Genomic DNA, 21888 nt, shown 5'->3' on the forward strand with positions numbered 1-21888 from the left:
CCTTCTCTATCACATTCTCTCTCTCTCTCTTTATCACACTCTGTTCTCTCTCTCCCCCCTCCCTCACACTCTCTCCCTCATCACACGCTCTCTCTCTCTCTCTCTCTCTCTCTCTCTCTCTCTCTCTCTCTCTCTCTCTCTCTCTCTCTCTCTCTCTCTCTCTCTCTCTCTCTCTCTCTCTCTCTCTCTCTTTCATCACACTCTATCACACTGTTTCTATTTTTCTCTCTTTCTTTATCACGCTGTTTTTTTCTCTCGCTTCCCCCACCTCGCTCTCTCTCGCTTTCTCCATGCCCTCTCTGTCAGTCTCTCTTAGATTCAAAGAACGATGGCAGCAATCACACCATCCTCCCTCTCTTCCTTGGCTCTCTATACCTCTCTTGTCATGTTTTCAGTGTCATCCCCCTGTCTGTCACTGTCTTTCACGCGATCTCGCTCTACCTCTCCACCCCTTTCATACCTCTTTCTCTCTTCTTCTTCTCTCTCTCCCTTACCACCCACTCCTCCCCTCTCTCTCTCCCTCCCATGTCATGCTTAAGCATTACCCTGACTGATGGGCATGCCAGGGCAGTTAGTCACAGACACGTCAGACACTGACCATGTTTGGCACCGTTTCCACCTCGGCCTGTTGCACAAAACAGCTATTTGTAACCAGGTTGTTATTGAATATGAATGGTCAAAAGTGAAGTATTTGTTTCATTGTCACTGTTCATTCACTTCCTCTGTAATTGATGACTTCCTGTTAATTGTGGCTGTCTAACACTGACTGTACTGTTTGTCTCCTGTGCTGTAGGAGACAGACCCGGACTTCAACCACTGCGCTGTGTGCATCGAGGGTTACCAGCTCAACGACGTGGTTCGCATCCTGCCCTGCAAGTGAGTGTGTGTGGTGGGGGGGGATGCTTGAATGCTATTTCTAGGGGGTTAGGGTTAGGGGTTAAGGAAAATAGGATCTTTAATGAGACTGAATTTTGTATGCCCACAAGGTTAGATGTACAAGACTGTGTGTGTCTGTCCTAGAACCTACAGTATATACATCCTAAGCCTGGCGTTTTAGCTGACAGCCTGACACAGTCCTTGCCCCTCTTACACGCAACAGACACTCACTCGGATTTGGAATGCAACATGTCCGCCATCCACTCGTTCTCAATGTCACACCATCCACTTACATCCCCTCCCTCCTCCTCTACTTCCCTCCTCCTCTCCTTCCCTCCCTCCTCCTGTGACGTGCGTTTCTACCCGTCCCTGACATCTCTCCTCCTGTCTGAGGTAATCACCACACTTATCCGTCACACACACCTTTCCTGCAGCTCTGCTCAGTGGGACCAATGTACTGACGCACATCAGGCTAGACCAGAGACACGCCCCACCACAATTTAGCCGTAGGTCATTTGCACATATATAGATACATAACGCCACAGGAATATGAAAACAGGACGAGCGAAAATTAAATACTGTATGTGTGCAGGTCAGGTGAAAAATATATAATCCATAAAATCCCATTTTTTACTACCTGTCAATCACCTCTGGTTTGACCATTTGGATCTGATTTGGGATCAGTTGTAGGACACATACAGCATGTGTTGGTTTAGTGGATCACTAAGGTTTACAAAGGAAGTGGAAAATGTAATGTCTGTCAGAGTTGACATTTAAGCTCTTGCCAGGAAAAAGGAGGGGGAGGGAGGGCGAGAGGGAGGAGCTCTGGCTAAATGGAGTCTGGTCTGTTTTGGAAATGCAGACGCTCTGCTATCAAGGCCGCCGGTTCTCGCTGTGAGTCGTAACCCCTGCAAGCTCGCTACGGCTATATTTAGACCCAGCGCTGCCAAATGACCTCCAGGCGCATCCACCACCATCATCCCCCCCCCCCCCGCACTAACACACACACGTACTTAAACGTCCTCCTCCGACGCACACACACACTCTGCAACATGCACACACACACTTGGGCTCATAATCACGCAGGCGCGGGCACTGTCTTTCTCTGTCTCGTATACACAGAAACACACACACACACACACACCCCTCCCTGCGCCATCTGCCGTGTCCTCTCTGGCCCTTGCGGATAGAACTAAGAAACTGGACTAAGGGATAGGACACTGCTGGTCATCACAGTCACTCTCAAGATGTGTCCCAAGGTGTCCTTCTGAAGACATGTCAAGACATATCAATCATTCGGTCAGAACATGGCACATCCAGATTGTGTTCCTCTACTTGCCTCCTCTCTTTCATCTGCACTGATGTGAAGGAACTGGACAGGTGAAAGACGATTCCCAGTAGGCATCCGACCACATTGCTTTCACCTATCCTGTCTCTGCAGATGCATCTCCAAAGTTCTCCTAGACTTTGGAGATGCACCCTTGGTCTTGAGTAGCAGCTGAATCAGCCAGCCAATCTCTGCATAATTGCATTGGGGCTGTGTTTCATTTGGCCCAACTGACGCAAGGACGACGTACCCCCTTCTTCGGTCCAGAACAGACCAGCTCAGTACAGATCAGATATCAGAAATGTAAACACAGTCCAGGACTGAACTGGCCAATCGCCATTAATGCTCTCCATCCATCCTGCTTATCCAGTCTCTGTCAAAGAGGAGCACTCAGATTGCTGTGAGAAGGGGAAGTGAAGGACGCAGGTCCTTCTTATGAGGCTGAAAGGGGCGAGTCTTCTTCGCGTATGTTCCTCACAGAAGTTGTGGACATGCTGATAGTCTACACGTTTCAAAATCGCTAGCTAGCGTTTAAAGGAAATTGAAAAGTTAGAATTGTCTGGCCTCAAAACCTGCTATCGTTTACTTAGGTAATACACAATGCAATGCACGATAATCACCATTTCAAAATGACTGAATTAGTGTCAGAGTTGGGCTAGCTAAAGAGCTAATTTTTGTCCATAATCCATGGGTGGGCTAATTACAGATTTAGAGTAACGTGTGCGATTGACTGGTCATGTTAGTCGTTGAAAGGTAAATGTACCCTTGGTTTCTGCCCTTCATCGCTACCTGTGTGTGTGTGTCACACTGCAATGATACCAAGAATGCACTAGTAGTTTTTCTGGGTAACCTCAGTACTTGTAGTTTAGTAGAGGAGCCATAAACTGAGACTTGATCCGATGGCAAACACATGGTTTATTCACACGGACTTGGAGGAGAGAGAACAGAGGGAGAGGGATGAAATGAGGACAAACGAGTAAACAATGGCGAGGGAGCGAGAGAAGGAGTGGCGACAATCGGGCTGTTTATGTAGAATTGAGTTTATCAGTCCTTATCATGTGTGTGCATGTTGCGTCCTTCTCTGTCTGCATTCAGTATCTCTGAACACCAACACCATTGGGGCCTCCCTTAAGTACACACTGCTATCCCCAATCAATAACTAAATGCATTGAAGTAATGGGAGTATTCTTGACGGCCACTCAATTTGTGTCTCTGTACATTTAATATCAGTCTATAGGACAGTGTGTTGTCAATGGAGGGAAGTTTTTCTGGTCATATTTAAATGGACTGACAGGCAGGCTGGTAGACAGATACAGAACAGTCTCAACAGCCAATTATTGCAGCATATCCAAGGATATGCAGTAACAACAACCACCAGTATTTCAGTTCTCAAACCATAGCACCAACATAATCCCTAATAATCCCCAGGAAGAGTAGCTGCTGCCTTGGCAGGAACTAATGGGGATTTTTCAGACAGGGAGACAGATATACAGGCAGACAGACAGACAAAGGTAGACAGATATACAGTTGAAGTCGGAAGTTTACATACCTTAGCCAAATACATTTAAACTCAGTTTTTCACAATTCCTGACATTTAATCCAAGTAAAAATTCCCTGCTTTAGGTCAGTTAGGATCACCACTTTATTTTAAGAATATGAAATGTCAGAATAATAGTAGAGAGAATTATTTATTTCAGCTTTTATTTCTTTCATCACATTCCCAGTGGGTCAGAAGTTTACATGCACTCAATTACTATTTGGTAGCATTTCCATTAAATTGTTTAACTTGGGTCAAACTTTTTGGGTAGCCTTCCACAAGCTTCCCACAATAAGTTGGGTGAATTTTGGCTCATTCCTCCTGACAGAGCTGGTGTAACTGAGTCAGGTTTGTAGGCCTCCTTGCTTGCACACACTTTTTCAGTTCTGCCCACAAATTTTCAATAGGATTGAGGACAGGGCTTTGTGATGGCCACTCCAATACCTTGACTTTGTTGTCCTTAAGCCATTTTGCCACAACTTTGGAAGTATGCTTGGGGTCATTGTCCATTTGGAAGACCCATTTGCGACCAAGCTTTAACTTCCTGACTGATGTCATGAGATGTTGCTTCAATATATCCACATAATTTTCCTGCCTCATTTTGTGAAGTGCACCAGTCCCTCCTACAGCAAAGCACCCCCCACAACATGATGTTGCCACCCCCGTGCTTCACGGTTGGGTTGGTGTTCTTCGGCTTGCAAGCCTCCCCCATTTTCCTCCAAACATAACGATGGTCATTATGGCCAAACAGTTCTATTTTTGTTTCATCAGACCAGAGGGCATTTCTCCAAAAAGTATGATCTTTGGCCCAATGTGCAGTTGCAAACCGTAGTCTGGCTTTTTTATGGCGGTTTTGGAGCAGTGGCTTCTTCCTTGCTGAGCAGCCTTTCAGGTTATGTCGTTATAGGACTCGTTTTACTGTGGATATAGATACTTTTGTACCTGTTTCCTCCAGCATCTTCACAAGGTCCTTTGCTGTTGTTCTGGGATTGATTTGCACTTTTCGCACCAAAGTACGTTCATCTCTAGGAGACAGAACTCGTCTCCTTCCTGAGCGGTATGACGGTTGCGTGGTCCCATGGTGTTTATACTTGCGTACTATTGTTTGTACAGATGAACGTGGTACCTTCAGGCGTTATGGAAATTGCTCCCAAGAATGAACCAGACTTGTGGAGGTCTACAATTTTTTTTCTGAGGTCTTGGATGATTTCTTTTGATTTTCCCATGATGTCAAGCAAAGAGGCACTGAGTTTGAAGGTAGGCCTTGAAATACATCCACAGGTATACCTCCAATTGACTCAAATTATGTCAATTAGCCTATCAGAAGCTTCTAAAGCCATGACATAATTTTCTTGAATTTTCCAAGCTTTTTAAAGGCACAGTCAACTTAGTGTATGTAAACTTCTGACCCACTGGAATTGTGATGCAGTGAATTATAAGTGAAATAATCTGTCTGTAAACAATCGATGGAAAAATTACTTGTGTCATGCACAAAGTAGATGTCCTAACTGACTTGCCAAAACTATAGTTTGTTAACAAGAAATGTGTGGAGTGGTTGAAAAACGAGTTTTAATGACTCCAACCTAAGTGTATGTAAACTTCCGATTTCAACTTTACATGCAGGCAGTCAGACAGACAGACAGACAGACAGACAGACAGACAGACAGACAGACAGACAGACAGACAGACAGACAGACAGACAGACAGACAGACAGACAGATATGCAGACAGATATGCAGACAGATATGCAGGCAGGCAGATATGCAGGCAGGCAGATATGCAGGCAGGCAGATATGCAGGCAGGCAGAAAGGTAGACAGATATACAGGCAGGCAGACATATTAGATGTCATAACAGATGCCATCCGGATAAACCAAACATACCAACCAAGACAGGAAAAACAAACATAATTTATTCTGGTTGGTATGTTGCGTTTTTTCCCGTGATGCCATCTGGTATGGTATCTAATAACCCGTCTGTCTGACCGTCAAATTTTTCCTCTGCTCTAAGAAAGGATACATCCCAAATGGCTCCCTATGTAGTGCACTAGTTTTTCCTTATATAGTGCACTAGTTTTTCCTTATATAGTGCACTACATAGGGAATAGGGTGCCATTTTGGATACTACTAAATACTCTGAGCGCAATCTCTCCCTGACTGTAGTTTCTCACGTATAGCATACACAGACCGATACCAACACTCGTTACAGTCACGCACACAGACTGCTGAGGGGAGGACGCCTCACAATAATGGCTGGAACGAACTACATGGAATGGCATCAAACACATGGAAACCATGTGTTTGATGTATTTGATACCGTTCCACTCATTCCGCTCCAGCCATTACCACGAGCCCGTCCTCCCCAATGAAGGTGCCACCAACCTCCTGTGGCACACACATTTAAACTGTGAAACAAACAAACTGAAACACAAGCTCTTATCCGAGTCTGACTACACTTCACGGCTTATCCAGAAGTCCCTCTCTTGCAGCTCTGCTTCGGACCTCACACCGACTTTCTCCCCAAGCCATTGTATGGTAAACAGACTCCTCATTAATGTATAAAGCCCTTGTTTTCTGTGCCTGCCTTGAAAGCCAATAAAGCAGTGCTAGAGGCCGGGTGCCCCCACTGTAAGAGGCTTTGATAAGGACCAGCACTTTACACTCCATGCCCAGGAAATGCCAGTCTATGTTCGACAGGCACTTAGCAGAATCAACCGTTGCACTTTTATGTTTGTCCTTAGGAGTATTTTCTATTATGCATTGTTTTTACTAGCACTTAAGGAATTGTTTTTTTTTTGCAATAATGGGGCCTTGTATTGTTTTATGGATGCTCCACATAAGGATATTTAACGTTGAAATGGTTTGCGTACCATGCCTTTTAATAAAGACATTAAGGAGCTCAGGTAGGCAGGAGAAGCTACCGTGAATGTGGTCGTAATGGTCCTTTTGAAGTGCAGTGAAACTGGCCGTCTGCCTTTTATTTAATAATATGGAACAGACCATTCATTTTTTTTAAAGGATGTTTCTCTCATATCCACAATGGCCGCCTTGTGTCATAAGACACACAATGTCTATTTTGTGTCTTAAGTTGCCCCACAATGACAACTCTGTGTCTATAAAGCGTGACTCGTTTCCTTTTTCCACAAACTTTCTGCTGCCGTCAAAGACACAACATGCCCTCCTAGCCGGCTCAAACAGAGCAGTCGTTGTCCAGTCGCAGGATGTAAAGGGGGGAAAAGAGGACCAAAGCAGATTTTGAAGAGCCCCGTGTCGGCCTTTTGGGGGCTTGTTTGTGGAGGTGGCTTTGTGCTCTTAACCGTGTTCTTTGTTTCTGTCTCGCTCTCTGCACAGACATGTCTTCCATAAGCTGTGTGTGGACCCCTGGCTGAACGAGCACTGTACCTGCCCCATGTGTAAGCTGAACATCCTCAAAGCTCTGGGCATCATGGTGAGTATTAGTCTAGTCAATGTCTTAATGTGTTAAAGTTAGTATGCCAGTACCGGTTTGGCCTCAGTCCTTTTTTTTCTGACCTGATCACACGCTACTCTTGACCCAAATGATGAGAGGAAAAAGATGGCCTTAGAAGATATTATGTAAACATGTCTCAATTTCACATGTTTACGTTGATTAACTGCAGAATACAACAACATCTTTCACAGTCTAACTAAACTGCATGTGTTGTTTTGTAGATTAAGACTTGATTGCCCCAGATTACCCTTCACATACTGCTCCCGGTCATTGTGACAGATGTTTATCCAGGCGATTGCGTAACCCTCGGTTTATGCCAGCTGTGTATGACCTCATGTATAGATAGCCCTAGAATGCCCCCTGCTGGCAAGTTATGGAACTATCACTCGGACACCAGAAATTAGAGTCATACCAGAACAGACTAAAGTGGTATCATTAGATCTGATGAGCTGCTACAAGAGCTACTTGCTCAGAAGTTAGGGTTAAGGTCAGAGTCAAAATTGGGGTCAGTGATCAAAATATCGAGTTGTGTTACAAAAACGTGCCATGCTTCTATTCTTTCTAGCGTGAGCTAACATTGGCAAAAGTTAATATGACACAAATTGGACTTCAACCACTAGCCATAACATTCCCCTAACCCCTGTGTTTTTACTACTTCTCCCCCTTTAGCCCAACCTGCCGTGCGTGGACAACGCCGGTTTTGACATGGACCACAGGATAGGGCGCAGCCAGACGATGGCCAGCCAGCGGACGGCCTTGGTGGACCTGTCCAGTGAGACGTCCATCAGCCTGGAGCCTCTGCAACGAGGCCCCCTCGGTACCGGACCCCAGATCCCCTCCGACAGCGGAGAACTCACCCCGCGCACCGGAGAGATCAACATCGCCGTCACCAGTAAGCAGCTTACGCCTCGGACACACACTTTCTTGTCTTCAACTCAGATTTGAATTTTATTTCAAGTGACTTTATTGATATGAAAGGTTACATTCAGTGTTATAAAATTGGAACACAATAGAACAGAAATTCTCTCTTTTTTGTTTAATTCTCTCCTTCTCAACCTTTCTAGTTCAGGCACACTCTGTGACCCACGCACCCAATAAAAGTGTTTAAAAGTCTCACAATTGTATTTTATCCTGGCAAATCAGAATGCAAGCTCCATCTTTTCAGTTCAAACACTAAGTGAAGGAATTAACCTTGACAAAATAAAATGTCTCTGGTTAAGCCATTTAAATAATTAGTGAAGGCAAAACAGACTTTTTAAACGGAATAACTAGAGTAGCAAAATATTTACTGGAGCTGCAAACCTTTGGTAAATTGACTTGACACACACACACACAAAATATATATTCTAAATCCCCCCCTGCCCTCTCCGTACCGCTCTTCATCCCCTCTTTTGACACACACACACACACACACACACACACACACACACACACACACACACACAGCCCCAGAGACTTGTCTCTTGTAGGTCACACCCCCCCCCCCCCCCCCCCCTGAATGATGCTGCCACTGTCTGTATAATCCATAATCCCTATCCCACCCTGATCCTAACCCCAACCACGAGAAGGCTAAAAGCACAACTGGCAAAAAGCCATTCTGTAATGTACCAATCCCCTACCAAAACACATGTTACACTCTACTCTGTTTTACTGTGCATAACTATTTATGAAGGGGAAAAATGTATTTTCACAGCACTGCAGCAACAAAATAAGAACATTCACTGCAGTTATTACGACAACTACTTGTATACTGTCCTTTCACTTTAAGCTAGTAATTGTAATTCAGTAATGCATACAACACAGCTAATCAGTGTGAATAGCTCAAAATCGGAAATAATAGAGTGGGTGAGTTCTTATATAACTTAGTACCTAAACCTGTTTCAGGATAGGCCTACTTCCATAAATGAATCAGTCATTATTTCCTAAATCCACCCAATTTATGCTGTTTGATAATGTGACTCAATTTCCTTCTTTCAATGTGTACAGTTCCACTGCCTTTACATTAGCACTATACACTGAGTATACGAAACATTGTGATCCCTTATTGATGTCACTTCAATCGGTGTAGATGAATGGGAGGAGACAGGTTAAAGAATGATTTTTAAGCCTTGGTACAATTGAGACTGTGTATGTGTGCCATTCAGAGGGTGATTGGGCAAGACAAAATATTTAAGTGCCTTTTGAACGGGGGGTATGGTAGTAGGTGCCAGGCGCACTGGTTTGTGTCAAGAACTGCAAAGCTGCTGGGTTTTTCACGCTCAACAGTTTCCCGTGTGTATCCAGAATGATCCTCCACCCAAAGGACATCCAGCCAACTTGACACAACTGTGGGAAGTTTTGGAGTCAACATGGGCCAGCATCCCTGTGGAACGCTTTCAACACCTTGTAGAGTCCATGCCCTGACAAATTGAGGCTGTTCTGAGGGCAAAAGAGGGGGGGGGTGCAGCTCAATATTAGGAAGGTGTTCCTAATGTTTGGTATACTCTGTGTACATGCATTGTATAGATACATGTACTGTAGGCCTACATACACCTCTGTTTCTCTTTCTGTCGCAGTTGGTGTGTGCTGTGTGGGTGCATGTGTGCGTGCGTTTTTTGCTTCTGTGTGTGTGTGGGTGCGTTGGAGGTCATGCGTATGTGTCTGTCTGTGTATGTGCACATTTGCCTGTGTGTGCATAACACTCTGTCTTTAAACTATGCCCGTGCTTCCAGGTCTTTATCTCCTGTCTTCGAGCTCATCCTGCCTCTCTCCTCTGTCGCTCTCCTCTGGATCTTAAGGACACGCCCCATCTTTCTTCATCTTCTCGTCTCTTCATCCTCCTGACTTTTCCCGCTTCACATTGGTTTTCAAAGAGAGGAAAGATCTTTTGTGTTTTCCTGTGGGGACTCGTCGGTTTTTAACCCATTGCATGGTGGGCTGCAGTGACAACCCCCCCTCCCCTCCTTTCCTTTTATTGACAGAGGAGTGGTTTATAATCGCCAGCTTCGGCCTTCTCAGCGCTCTCACATTGTTCTATATGATCATCAAGGCCACTGCCAGCTTCTCCAGCCCTGAGTGAGTACCACCATCCACTTCCATAGTTAAATCTTTCTACTACTGGATTCAATTGTACTTTCATTCAAGATTTGGTTTCATATAGTCCTGATGGTTTTGTCACAGAATATTGTTGTCTATTTAATTTCCTGTTAACTAAGCCAGAATCCAGGCCTATCCTCCTGGATTTGTGGATATCTGAAATTGGCTCAACTCTGACTACTTTGAACCATTGCCAAGACAATGGAGTTTGAATACAGTCCAGACAGATGCAAAACAATCTGCGACTATTATTCAGATGTGGCAAATGTGGTAGCGTCCCATTAATTTACTACACTTTTGATCGCAGCTAACATAAATTGAAATACTTTAACAGCACAATTGTAGCATAGTGTATATTTGTACTGAAGTCAAGTACAGTTGACATGGTTACTGGCATGTATCTGATACATTTGCGGTTAGAGTAAAAAAAAAAGTTTGATAATATTGGATTGTGCATGTTTGCACATCAATTAACGGAGACAGTGTGAGTAGTGTTTCATAATATTGCCCTAGATCAGAACAACCATTTACGGAAGCCACAGCCTCCATCCATCCCCTCTACTCCAAAAAAAATCATAAGTGTTAGAGCGAAGTGCCTTACACAAGAGAAAAGTATTTTTTATGTTCAAATCAATTACATTTCCCTTCTCTGATCCTGCTTGCATGCTATTTATTTCTTCTGCAACCTTATTTTCTAAATGTCATTCATTTCCTCTTCCTTCTCTTCCAGCCTGGAGTGGGAGGAGTAAAGAGGATCACGTGGTTGCCCCTCTAGACCTTTTCTCTGCCGGAGCCTCGTGGCAATGTTGCCTTCTTGTGCCATATTTTTCTGTATTGTATTTGTAAGCTTGTACTACTGTACCTTTCTGTATTGTTAGTAATTTTGTTGTTGTAATAGGGCAAAGCGCTTTGAGACATTAAACCCCTGTGGATCTCTCCTTATGACTTGTTATGTGAATGTAAGTGTTGTATTTGGTTTTCATACATTATCAGGACCACAATTTCCTAACATTTCACCCGAATGTCCTGACATTTTTCAGGTCTTGAATTTGTTACAATGCTATTTTAAGCTGAAGGGTTAGGGAAAATAGGATTTTTAATGGTCAAACATTTTTACTCCAAAAAGTCTGGAAATTGGTTTAGATGAAATCTTGTTCATCTAAACCAGACACACACACACCTCCCTACAGAAAGTTTAATGTTCTTCTGTGCTCATCCGTGACCATGACTGAATGTACAAAACATCAGGAACACCTTAATATTAAGTTGCACCCCCTTTTACCCTCAGAACAGCCTCAATTTCTCAGGGCATGGACTCTACAAGGTGTCGAAAGTATTCCACAGGGATGCTGGCCCATGTTGACTCCAATGCTTCCCACAGTTGTGACAAATTGGCTGATTGTCCTTTGGGTGGTAGACCATTCTTGATACACATAGGAAACTGTTGAGTGTGAAAAACCCAGCAGTGTTGCCGTTTTTGACACACTCAAACTGGTGCGCCTGGCACCTACTACCATACCCCCGTTCAAAGACACTTAAATATTTTGTCTTGCCCATTCTCACCCTTTGAATGGCACACATATTGTCTCGAGGCTTGAAATTGGCACACATATTGTCTCATGTCTCAATTGTCTCGAGGCTTGAAAATCATTCTATAACCTGTCTCCCCCCCTTTATCCACACTGGTTGAAGTGGATTGAACACGTGATATCAATAAGGGATCATGGCTTTCACCTGGTCAGTCTGTGTCACAGAAAGAGCAGGTGTTCCTAATGTTTGTCCACTCATTGTATATTTGTCAGTAATGCAAAACTATCCCCAGTAGATGGCACTATTTCTTAGCTATTACATTACATGTCTAACCTCACACATCAGAATCGTCAGGCCACAAACCTTTACCTAACACTGCTTAGATCTTATTGAGGTATCAATGATATTGATGATTACTATGATTCAAAAGATGGTCCGGGTGATCTTCCATGTATAACTCTCTTGGCTTGAGGTTGTATAGCAGTTTGAGGATCATTGAGGATTCACAACATCACGGTTTGACCTCACCATGTCACACACTCACACTTTTACTCAACTGCAAATGTCCATGATGGTGTCCAATCCCAGTGACTCTTGTAATGAGGTTTATTTACAGATGCTAAGACTAAAGTATGAATAACAATACATTTTTCTTTGTTGTTTGTTGATGGTGCCAGGCATCAGCTTTTCTAGATACACTACTACGTCAAAAGTATGTGAACACCTGCTCATCAAATATCTCATTGCATAATCATGGGCATTAATATGGAGTTGGTCCCACCTTTTGCTGCTACAACAGCCTCCACTCTTCTGGGAAGGCTTTCCACTAGATGTTGGACCATTGCTGAAGGGGACTTGCTTCCGTTCAGCCACAAGAGCATTAGTGAGGTCGGGCATTGATGTTGGGCGATTAGGCCTGGCTCGCAGTCTGCGTTCCAATTCATCCCAAAAGTGTTTGCCGGGGTTGAGGTAAGGGCTCTAAGCAGGCCAGTCAAGTTCTTCCACACCGATCTCGACAAACCATTTCTGTATGAACCTCTTTGTGCACAGGGGCATTGTCATGCTGAAACAGGAAAGGGCCTTCTCCAAACGGTTGCCACAAAGTTGGAAGCACATATTAGTCTACAATGTATGCTATAGCATTAAGATTTCCCTTCACTGGAACTATGGTGGGCAGAACCATAAAAAACATCCGCAGACCATTATTCCTCCTCCACCAAACTTTACAGTTGGCATGATGCATTCGGGCAGGTAGCGTTCTCCTGGCATCTGCCAAACCCAGAGAACTCAGTCATGGAAACCCATTTCATGAAGCTCCCGACTAACAGTTATTGTGCTGTCATTGCTTCCAGAGGCAGTTTGGAACTCTGTAGTGAGTGTTGCAACCGAGGACAGACAATTTTTGAATGCTACGCACTTCAGCGGTCCTGTTCTGTGAACTGGTGTGGCCTACCACTTCGCGGCTGAGCCATTGTTGCTCCTAGACGTTTCCACTTCACAATAACAGCACTTGCAGTTGACCCGGGCAGCTCCAGCAGGGCAGAGATTTGACGAGCTGACTTGCTGGAAAGGGTGGCATCTTATGACGGTGCCATGTTGAAAGTCATTGAGCTCTTCAGTATTGGGAATTCTACTGCCAATGTTTGTCTATGGAGATTGAATGAATGTGTGCTCGATTGTAAACACCTGTCAGCAATGGGTGTGGCTGAAGTAGCCAAATCCACTAATTTGAAGGAGTGTCCAAGTACTTTTGGCCATGTAGTGTAAGTATCTTGCTGGGAGATGTGTAATATTTCTTGGTGTCACTGACATTGACATTTTCCCATGTTCCTTTGCAGGTGGCCAGTTCTTCAACCGGAACTCCCTGTCCCCGCGCAGTGTGGTCTGTGAGATGGAGCTTCCCGACATCCAGGCATCGCTCGACCTCTACGATGACAACAAGTCGTGAGGGTCGTCGCCGTGGTTTCGACCCACTGTCTAAGGGACGGATGGCCTTGTACCTTCCTGCACACCGACGAGCCTTTGTGTGGGAGGGGTGACGGGAGGGTGACGGGCGGCTCAACAACTTAGACGACAACCTTGACTAACTTGTGGAACATCGACAATGACATAACATCAAAGACCTTCTTCCAATGCAGAATGTACTATTATTACCTGTCAAAAAGAAGAGGGGAAATAGTCATCCTCTCCTTTCTTTTACACTTTCATTTAGGAAAAATGTTTTCTCCAGGGAGAGACTTTGAAATCTGTTTCTAGATTCGGTAATGGGGAATTAACCCTTTCTAGTCTTACTTTGCAGTATCTCTCTGTATCGTCCATTTGAAACGAGCTAGAAAAAAAGGAACAACGGGTTTCAGTGTAGCCTACTGTCAGCATCCTACAACATCTGTAAGCTATATATGATTAGCAAACCATCATTTTATTTAGCTTTCTTTGGATCTTTATCCGTGAAGGCAACAATAGAAAAGCATACTGTTTCTTCCCTGGTGGACCAGTTGGCTTTGTTTTATTTACTATGCTGCCTAAAGGACAGTGGAGAGTACATTTTGACTTGTGGGCTATGTCCAGACATACCCTGTCTCTTCCTCTATATGGCCAGTGACTGGTGCAAGAATAAGACCAGTGGAACAATGGACATGCAGCTATGTGAAGTTCTAAACTCTGTGACAGGCAGTGTTTCTTCCCTGTAGCGAAACCAATGTGTCTCTGTATAAAAAAACTATATAATAATGACACTTTAACGTGTATTTTAAAAAAGCCTATGAAATACCCACAGCGCGTACTAATCAGCCCCCCAGTGAGGGGGACCTAGTGTGTATGTATGTGTGTGTGTATATAAATATATCTCTCTCTATATATATATATATATATATCTATATACACACACACACAATCTATATACAATCTATATCTCTAAAGTGGCCTCTAAAGCAGTTTGTTTTCCTTTCTCAATCTTGTAAATGCTTGGGTGGAAGGCTTTCTCCTCTGTTCTTGTTGTCCCTTTGTGTTCTAGTCTTAGCATCTGATATTTGGGATGATGATTGATGTGACGCGGGGAGGGGAGTGTGTGTCACAGTTTCGGGTCACTGTGTTACATACAGTACTGCCTCACCATTAAAAGTGTCATTATTGCCTACGACCTGTTGATTGTGTTGCCCCGTTCTGTGTCCCCCGGTCCAATGTGTGCACTTCTAACTGAAATGCAGCCAAATATCATTAACCTTTCAGCTGGAGTTTGGAGGAGATTTTAAAATGTTTTTTTGGGGGGGCGGGGCCTTGCCTTTCACCATGGCAAAACATTTCAGAGGGCTGTTGGTTAAAAGTTACCCATTTGAAGAGGATCTTGGCTCTTTAACTTGGGCCTGTGGATCTACAGGCTGTGCAGGGTTTTATTCCAGTCCAGCAATACACCTTCTTATAACTCAGAGCCCATCGCTCCGCTTGATACAAAGACCCCTAATTCCACTGTGCAATAACATTAATTATTACACTGTGTGTATGATGAAACTCGTAATTCACTAAATAGCCTAATGCAAAACATTCTTGTCAAAACTGTACACCTGTATTGTGTCTTATAGGACTCTAACCACGTTTCCATCCACAGTTTTAAGGCGAGTAAAGTCGTAACATTACTGTATAAAAAAAAAAATCATGACAGTTGTGATGGAAACAGGACGTTTCAGTACCATTTTATAAATGCCGACGTCATTTGTTCATTCGACAAGGTGGGAATATTGTGTGTGTAAAATGTATTAGGCAAGAAGTTGCACTGCCAACGCCTTTATGCGCAAATGTTGATATAATAATAATCATCATATCGAAGTAAACTTGGAGTCGCGCTGATGTGGTGTGTGTGGTCCTCCCTCTACGACTCGGGGGGAAAAAATCAGTTTATTTGGCTACAGATGAAATAACTTATGAACGTCACAGGGGGGTCAAGTGCACGTGATCTTGATGCTCCTTTCCAGTAAATATCGAGGGTCTGATTCTGGTAACATGATGATCGATGCTTGACTGCCGTTTGACAAATACAAGTAGCCTATTCTTGCTCTTATCCACAATAATCTCATTATGTAGACTAGTCTACCCGATCCTATGGTTCTAAAATAAATGTTGTCTTCATATGCTTTTGGGAAACCAGGTCCAAGTTAGGATGATTAGGTTAAGGTTAGGGAAAAGGGTTAGGGTTAGCTAAAATGCAATTGATGTCAATTTGACAAAAACTGTTATCTTTCTAGCCAGTGGCGATTTTGGCACGTAAATGTGGCTTTGCGGGCATGCGACACAACACAGCACTAAACAATACATTCATTTCACTGTAACGGTGACAAACGGTGCCCGCAAACTGTTAGGGCCTACATAAAGCTGTCCCAACAGCAGAGTCCCAACAGCAGTCCCAACACTTTACCACTGCTACACCTGGCTATCAGCAGAGCCTTGTCTGGCAGCGAAACAGTTCATTCAGACTTTTTATTTATTTTTATTTTTTATTTATTTAACCTTTATTTAACCAGGTAGGCAAATTGAGAACACGTTCTCATTTACAATTGCGACCTGGCCAAGATAAAGCAAAGCAGTTCGACACATACAACAACACATAGTTACACATGGAGTAAAACAAACATATAGTCAATGATACAGTGAAAAAAAATAAGTCTATATACAATGTGAGCAAGTGAGGTGAGATAAGGGAGGTGAAGGCAAACAAATATATGTATAAATAAATAAAAATATAAAAAGGCCATGGTGGCGAAGTAAATACAACACAGCAAGAAAAATAAAAACTAAAAAACACTGGAATGGTTGGTTTGCAGTGGAAGAAAGCGCAAAGTAGAGACAGAAATAATGGGGTGCAAAGGAGCAAAATAAATAAATAAATACAGTAGGTAAAGAGGTAGTTGTTTGGGCTAAATTATAGATGGGCTATGTACAGGTGCAGTAATCTATGAGCTGCTCTGACAGCTGGTGCTTAAAGCTAGTGAGGGAGATAAGTGTTTCCAGTTTCAGAGATTTTTGTAGTTCGTTCCAGTCATTGGCAGCAGAGAACTGGAAGGAGAGGCGGCCAAAGGAAGAATTGGTTTTGGGGGTGACCAGAGAGATATACCTGCTGGAGCGCGTGCTACAGGTAGGTGTTGCTATGGTGACCAGCGAGCTGAGATAAGGGGGGACTTTACCTAGCAGGGTCTTGTAGATGACCTGGAACCAGTGGGTTTGGCGACGAGTATGAAGCGAGGGCCAGCCAACGAGAGTGTACAGGTCGCAGTGGTGGGTAGTATATGGGGCTTTGGTGACAAAACGGATGGCACTGTGATAGACTGCATCCAATTTATTGAGTAGGGTTTTGGAGGCTATTTTGTAAATGACATCACCGAAGTCGAGGATTGGTAGGATGGTCAGTTTTACAAGGGTATGTTTGGCAGCATGAGTGAAGGATGCTTTGTTGCGGATTAGGAAGCCAATTCTAGATTTAACTTTGGATTGGAGATGTTTGATGTGAGTCTGGAAGGAGAGTTTACAGTCTAACCAGACACCTAGGTATTTGTAGTTGTCCACATATTCTAAGTCAGAGCCGTCCAGAGTAGTGATGTTGGACAGGCGGGCAGGTGCAGGCAGCGATCGGTTGAAGAGCATGCATTTAGTTTTACTTGTATTTAAGAGCAATTGGAGGCCACGGAAGGAGAGTTGTATGGAATTTAAGCTCGCCTGGAGGGTTGTTAACACAGTGTCAAAAGAAGGGCCAGAAGTATACAGAATAGTGTCGTCTGCGTAGAGGTGGATCAGAGAATCACCAGCAGCAAGAGCGACATCATTGATGTATACAGAGAAGAGAGTCGGTCCAAGAATTGAACCCTGTGGCACCCCCATGGAGACTGCCAGAGGCCCGGACAACAGACCCTCCGATTTGACACACTGAACTCGATCAGAGAAGTAGTTGGTGAACCAGGCGAGGCAATCATTAGAGAAACCAAGGCTGTCGAGTCTGCCGATGAGGATGTGGTGATTGACAGAGTCAAAAGCCTTGGCCAGGTCAATGAATACGGCTGCACAGTATTGTTTCCTATCGATGGCGGTTAAGATATCGTTTATGACCTTGAGCGTGGCTGAGGTGCACCCATGACCAGCTCTGAAACCAGATTGCATAGCGGAGAAGGTATGGTGGGATTCGAAATGGTCGGTAATCTGTTTGTTGACTTGGCTTTCGAAGACCTTAGAAAGGCAGGGTAGGATAGATATAGGTCTGTAGCTGTTAGGGTCAAGAGTCTCCCCCCCTTTGAAGAGGGGGATAACCGCAGCTGCTTTCCAATCTTTGGGAATCTCAGACGACACGAAAGAGAGGTTGAAAAGGCTAGTAATAGGGGTGGCAACAATTTCAGCAGATAGTTTTAGAAAGAAAGGGTCCAGATTATCTAGCCCGGCTGATTTGTAAGGGTCCAGATTTTGCCGCTCTTTTAGAACATCAGCTGACTGTATTTGGGAGAAAGAGAAATGGGGAAGGCTTGGGCGAGTAGCAGAGGGGAGGGCAGTGCTGTTGTCCGGGGTAGGGGTAGCCAGGTGGAAAGCATGGCCAGCCGTAGAAAAATGCTTATTGAAATTCTCAATTATAGTGGATTTGTCGGTGGTGACAGTGTTTCCTATCTTCAGAGCAGTTGGAAGCTGGGAGGAGGTGTTCTTATTCTCCATGGACTTTACAGTGTCCCAGAACTTTTTTGAATTTGTGTTGCAGGAAGCAAATTTCTGCTTGAAAAAGCTAGCCTTGGCTTTTCTAACTGCCTGTGTATATTGGTTTCTAGCTTCCCTGAAAAGTTGCATATCACGGGGGCTGTTCGATGCTAATGCAGAACGCCATAGGATGTTTTTCTGTTGGTTAAGGGCAGTCAGACTAATTTACTGCCTTAAAAAAAACATAGCTCATATGGCTGACTTGCTTAAACAAATGTGGTTTCTACTGACAATTGAGATGTACAAACTATGGAATAAAGGGACGGAGCAGATAAGAGGCAATCCGTAATTTTGATTAAGACAATGAGCGAGCTAGAACGGACATAGTCAATATAACTATTTGTTCACCACTTTTGAAATCTACAGCTACATAATTCAGAACATGGTCGTTCTTACAGTATACTCCCGGTACACCAAGTCAGAACCTTAGGATAAATAAAGAGGGTATATAAGCAGAAAATGAAAGCTCTTAGAATATTCAGTGATTACATTTCTCTAAACCAGGCTATAGGCTACATGTGCACCACCAGTTCAGAACAGTGTAAAAGGGACCAATTTATTTTGTTGAGGCACATGGGCTACTAACAGCTTAATACACAACATAAACGTAGGTTTACTTTCTTAGCTAGAGTATATATATATATCTCTCAAGCATATTACATAATTTATGCAGCAGCATACAATACATTCTATGCTGCTGTGCTCACTTGAAAAGGAAGGTGGCGCAGCAGTCCTTTGTGGGCAAATTTTGTCATCAAAGTCTGGCATTCTCTGGATTTATGGAGCTTTCCAGACAACTGGGAACTCAAGAAAAAACTAGGTTGAATCATGATGACGGCAGTGATCTTCAGGTCGGAGCTCTAGACAGAGGCCCGAGTTCCCGACTTGCAATTCCGAGTAGAGTTGCACTCTACTGTAAGTCGCTCTGGATAAGAGCGTCTGCTCTTGGCCGGTAGGGATATCCTTGTCTCAGTATGTAAAAATGTAATAAAATGTATGCACTCTACTGTAAGTCGCTCTGGATAAGAGCGTCTGCTAAATGACTAAAATGTAAATGTAAAAATGGATGACCATTCAGAACGTATTTTCCCAGTCGGAACTCATTTTTTTCAGAGTTTCCAGTTGTCTTGAACTCACTGAAGTATGTGATTTCCCAGTTCCGAGTTTTCAGCTGTTTTGAGCGTGCAGAAGTCATGCTGGATTGACAGCATGGCCAATTTTGAATGTTTATCATTTTAAGCTTGGAAAGGAGACTCTTAAACCCAGACTTGGACTACACACCCACTCCACTGAATATCAGGCTAGTGATGGCTTTGCCATGCTTGCAGTTAGCCACTGATTCCTTCCAAACCACTCATTGTTGAATTTGCGATTCCCAACCTGTTATGTAATGTTTATTGCCGATGAGCACCGATACGTTTTATCTATAATTTCTCATTATTTCTCTTCATATGAGAAGGATTGAAAAGGATTTGCCAGTAGATTGTCAACTTAATTCATGAAGATGATTGCTAGCTAGGTTTTCAGTCCAATCAAAGCTACTGTAGCTATACCGTGATTTGACGTCATTTTATCTGTGGCCAATGACCTTGAGCCTTCTTGGATGGGCACTTCTAATGTAACTATGGCAGCACCCAAGGGGCTTGAATTTTCGAGCCCAACACTTAGATTTTGTGGTGACGTAGTGTCCCCATGAGTGACAGAATGCAAATAGAGAACCCCACGGCGCAACTAAAGAACATTACCAACCCCTACACTCCAAGTTTGTATTTGCACTTTATTAACTCAATGATTTAAAAAAAATTTTTTTTACATTGTCTGCCAACTGATATGTGACATGTATTAATGCCAAAATAACAGGCAAAACAAAACATACATATGTATATATACACTGCTCAAAAAAATAAAGGGAACACTTAAACAACACAATGTAACTCCAAGTCAATCACACTTCTGTGAAATCAAACTGTCCACTTAGGAAGCAACACTGATTGACAATAAATTTCACATGCTGTTGTGCAAATGGAATAGACAAAAGGTGGAAATTATAGGCAATTAGCAAGACACCCCCAATAAAGGAGTGGTTCTGCAGGTGGTGACCACAGACCACATCTCAGTTCCTATGCTTCCTGGCTGATGTTTTGGTCACTTTTGAATGCTGGCGGTGCTTTCACTCTAGTGGTAGCATGAGACGGAGTCTACAACCCACACAAGTGGCTCAGGTAGTGCAGCTCATCCAGGATGGCACATCAATACGAGCTGTGGCAAGAAGGTTTGCTGTGTCTGTCAGCGTAGTGTCCAGAGCATGGAGGCGCTACCAGGAGACAGGCCAGTACATCAGGAGACGTAGAGGAGGCCGTAGGAGGGCAACAACCCAGCAGCAGGACCGCTACCTCCGCCTTTGTGCAAGGAGGAGCACTGCCAGAGCCCTGCAAAATGACCTCCAGCAGGCCACAAATGTGCATGTGTCTGCTCAAACGGGATAAACCTACTCATTTAAGGGTTTTTCTTTATTTTTTATTATTTTCTACATTGTAGAATAATAGTGAAGACATCAAAACTATGAAATAACACATATGGAATCATGTTGTAACCAAGAAAGTGTTAAACAAATCAAAATATATTTTAGATTCTTCAAAGTAGCCACCCTTTGCCTTGATGACAGCTTTACACACTCTTGGCATTCTCTCAACCAGCTTCATGAGGTAGTCACCTGGAATGCATGTCAATTAACAGGTGTGCCTTGTTAAAAGTTAATTTATGGAATTTCTTTCCTGTAATGTCAAACATGTAAAATGTGGTGTACCGCAGGGCAGCTCTGTAAGCCCTCTACTCTTTTTTATTTTCACCAATGACCTGCCACTGGCATTAAATAAAGCATGTTTGTCCATGTATGCTGATGATTCAACCATTTACGCATCAGCAACTACAGCTAAGGATGTCACTGAAACCCTTAACAAAGAGTTGTTTGCATAGTCAATTTACACACAGCGCTGACACAAACACTTACCCCACCAGACATGCCAGCAGGGGTATTTTCACAGTCCCCAGGTCCAGAATAAATTCAAGGAAACGTACAGTATTATACAGAGCCATGAGTGCATGGAACTCCCATCTTATATAACGTAAGCTAACCTCAAACCTGGTTTCAAAAAACAAATGAAGCAACACCTCACGGCACAACGCCTCTCCCCCTTGTGACCTACTTGCTGTGTGTATGTACTGACAAAACTGTTACATTGATGCTGTTGACCCAGATCACTGGTTGCTGTGGAAAAGGAGGAGGTCAAAAGGGGGGTGAGTGTAACCGTATGAAATGGCTAGCTAGTTAGCGGGGTGTGCGCTAATAGCATTTC

At 43.6% G+C, this 21888-nt stretch overlaps 1 protein-coding gene across 6 annotated transcripts in view; it reads left to right on the top strand.

The window, feature by feature from the left end:
• rnf130 (ring finger protein 130) overlaps nt 1-14951 on the top strand; it is a 68294-nt gene extending 53343 nt beyond the window's left edge. For 2 of the 6 annotated variants that reach the window (XR_011676155.1, XR_011676156.1), the window contains exons 6-10: nt 794-876; nt 7090-7186; nt 7877-8099; nt 9919-10261; nt 11013-11224. Coding sequence is in view for 4 of the 6 variants with exons in the window: in XM_071410635.1 (XP_071266736.1) it covers nt 794-876; nt 7090-7186; nt 7877-8099; nt 10168-10261; nt 11013-11031 (516 nt within the window). In the remaining 2 variants the exon portion in view is untranslated. Of the gene's footprint in view, nt 1-793; nt 877-7089; nt 7187-7876; nt 8100-9918; nt 10262-11012; nt 11225-13650 lie in introns of those variants that run through there. The other 4 variants (XM_071410635.1, XM_071410637.1, XM_071410636.1 and 1 more) reach the window with 2 other exon arrangements.
• The last annotated feature ends 6937 nt before the right edge of the window (nt 14952-21888 follow it).

Source organism: Salvelinus alpinus, chromosome 7 (assembly GCF_045679555.1).
Source record: "Salvelinus alpinus chromosome 7, SLU_Salpinus.1, whole genome shotgun sequence".
Classification (NCBI taxonomy): Eukaryota; Metazoa; Chordata; class Actinopteri; order Salmoniformes; family Salmonidae; genus Salvelinus; species Salvelinus alpinus.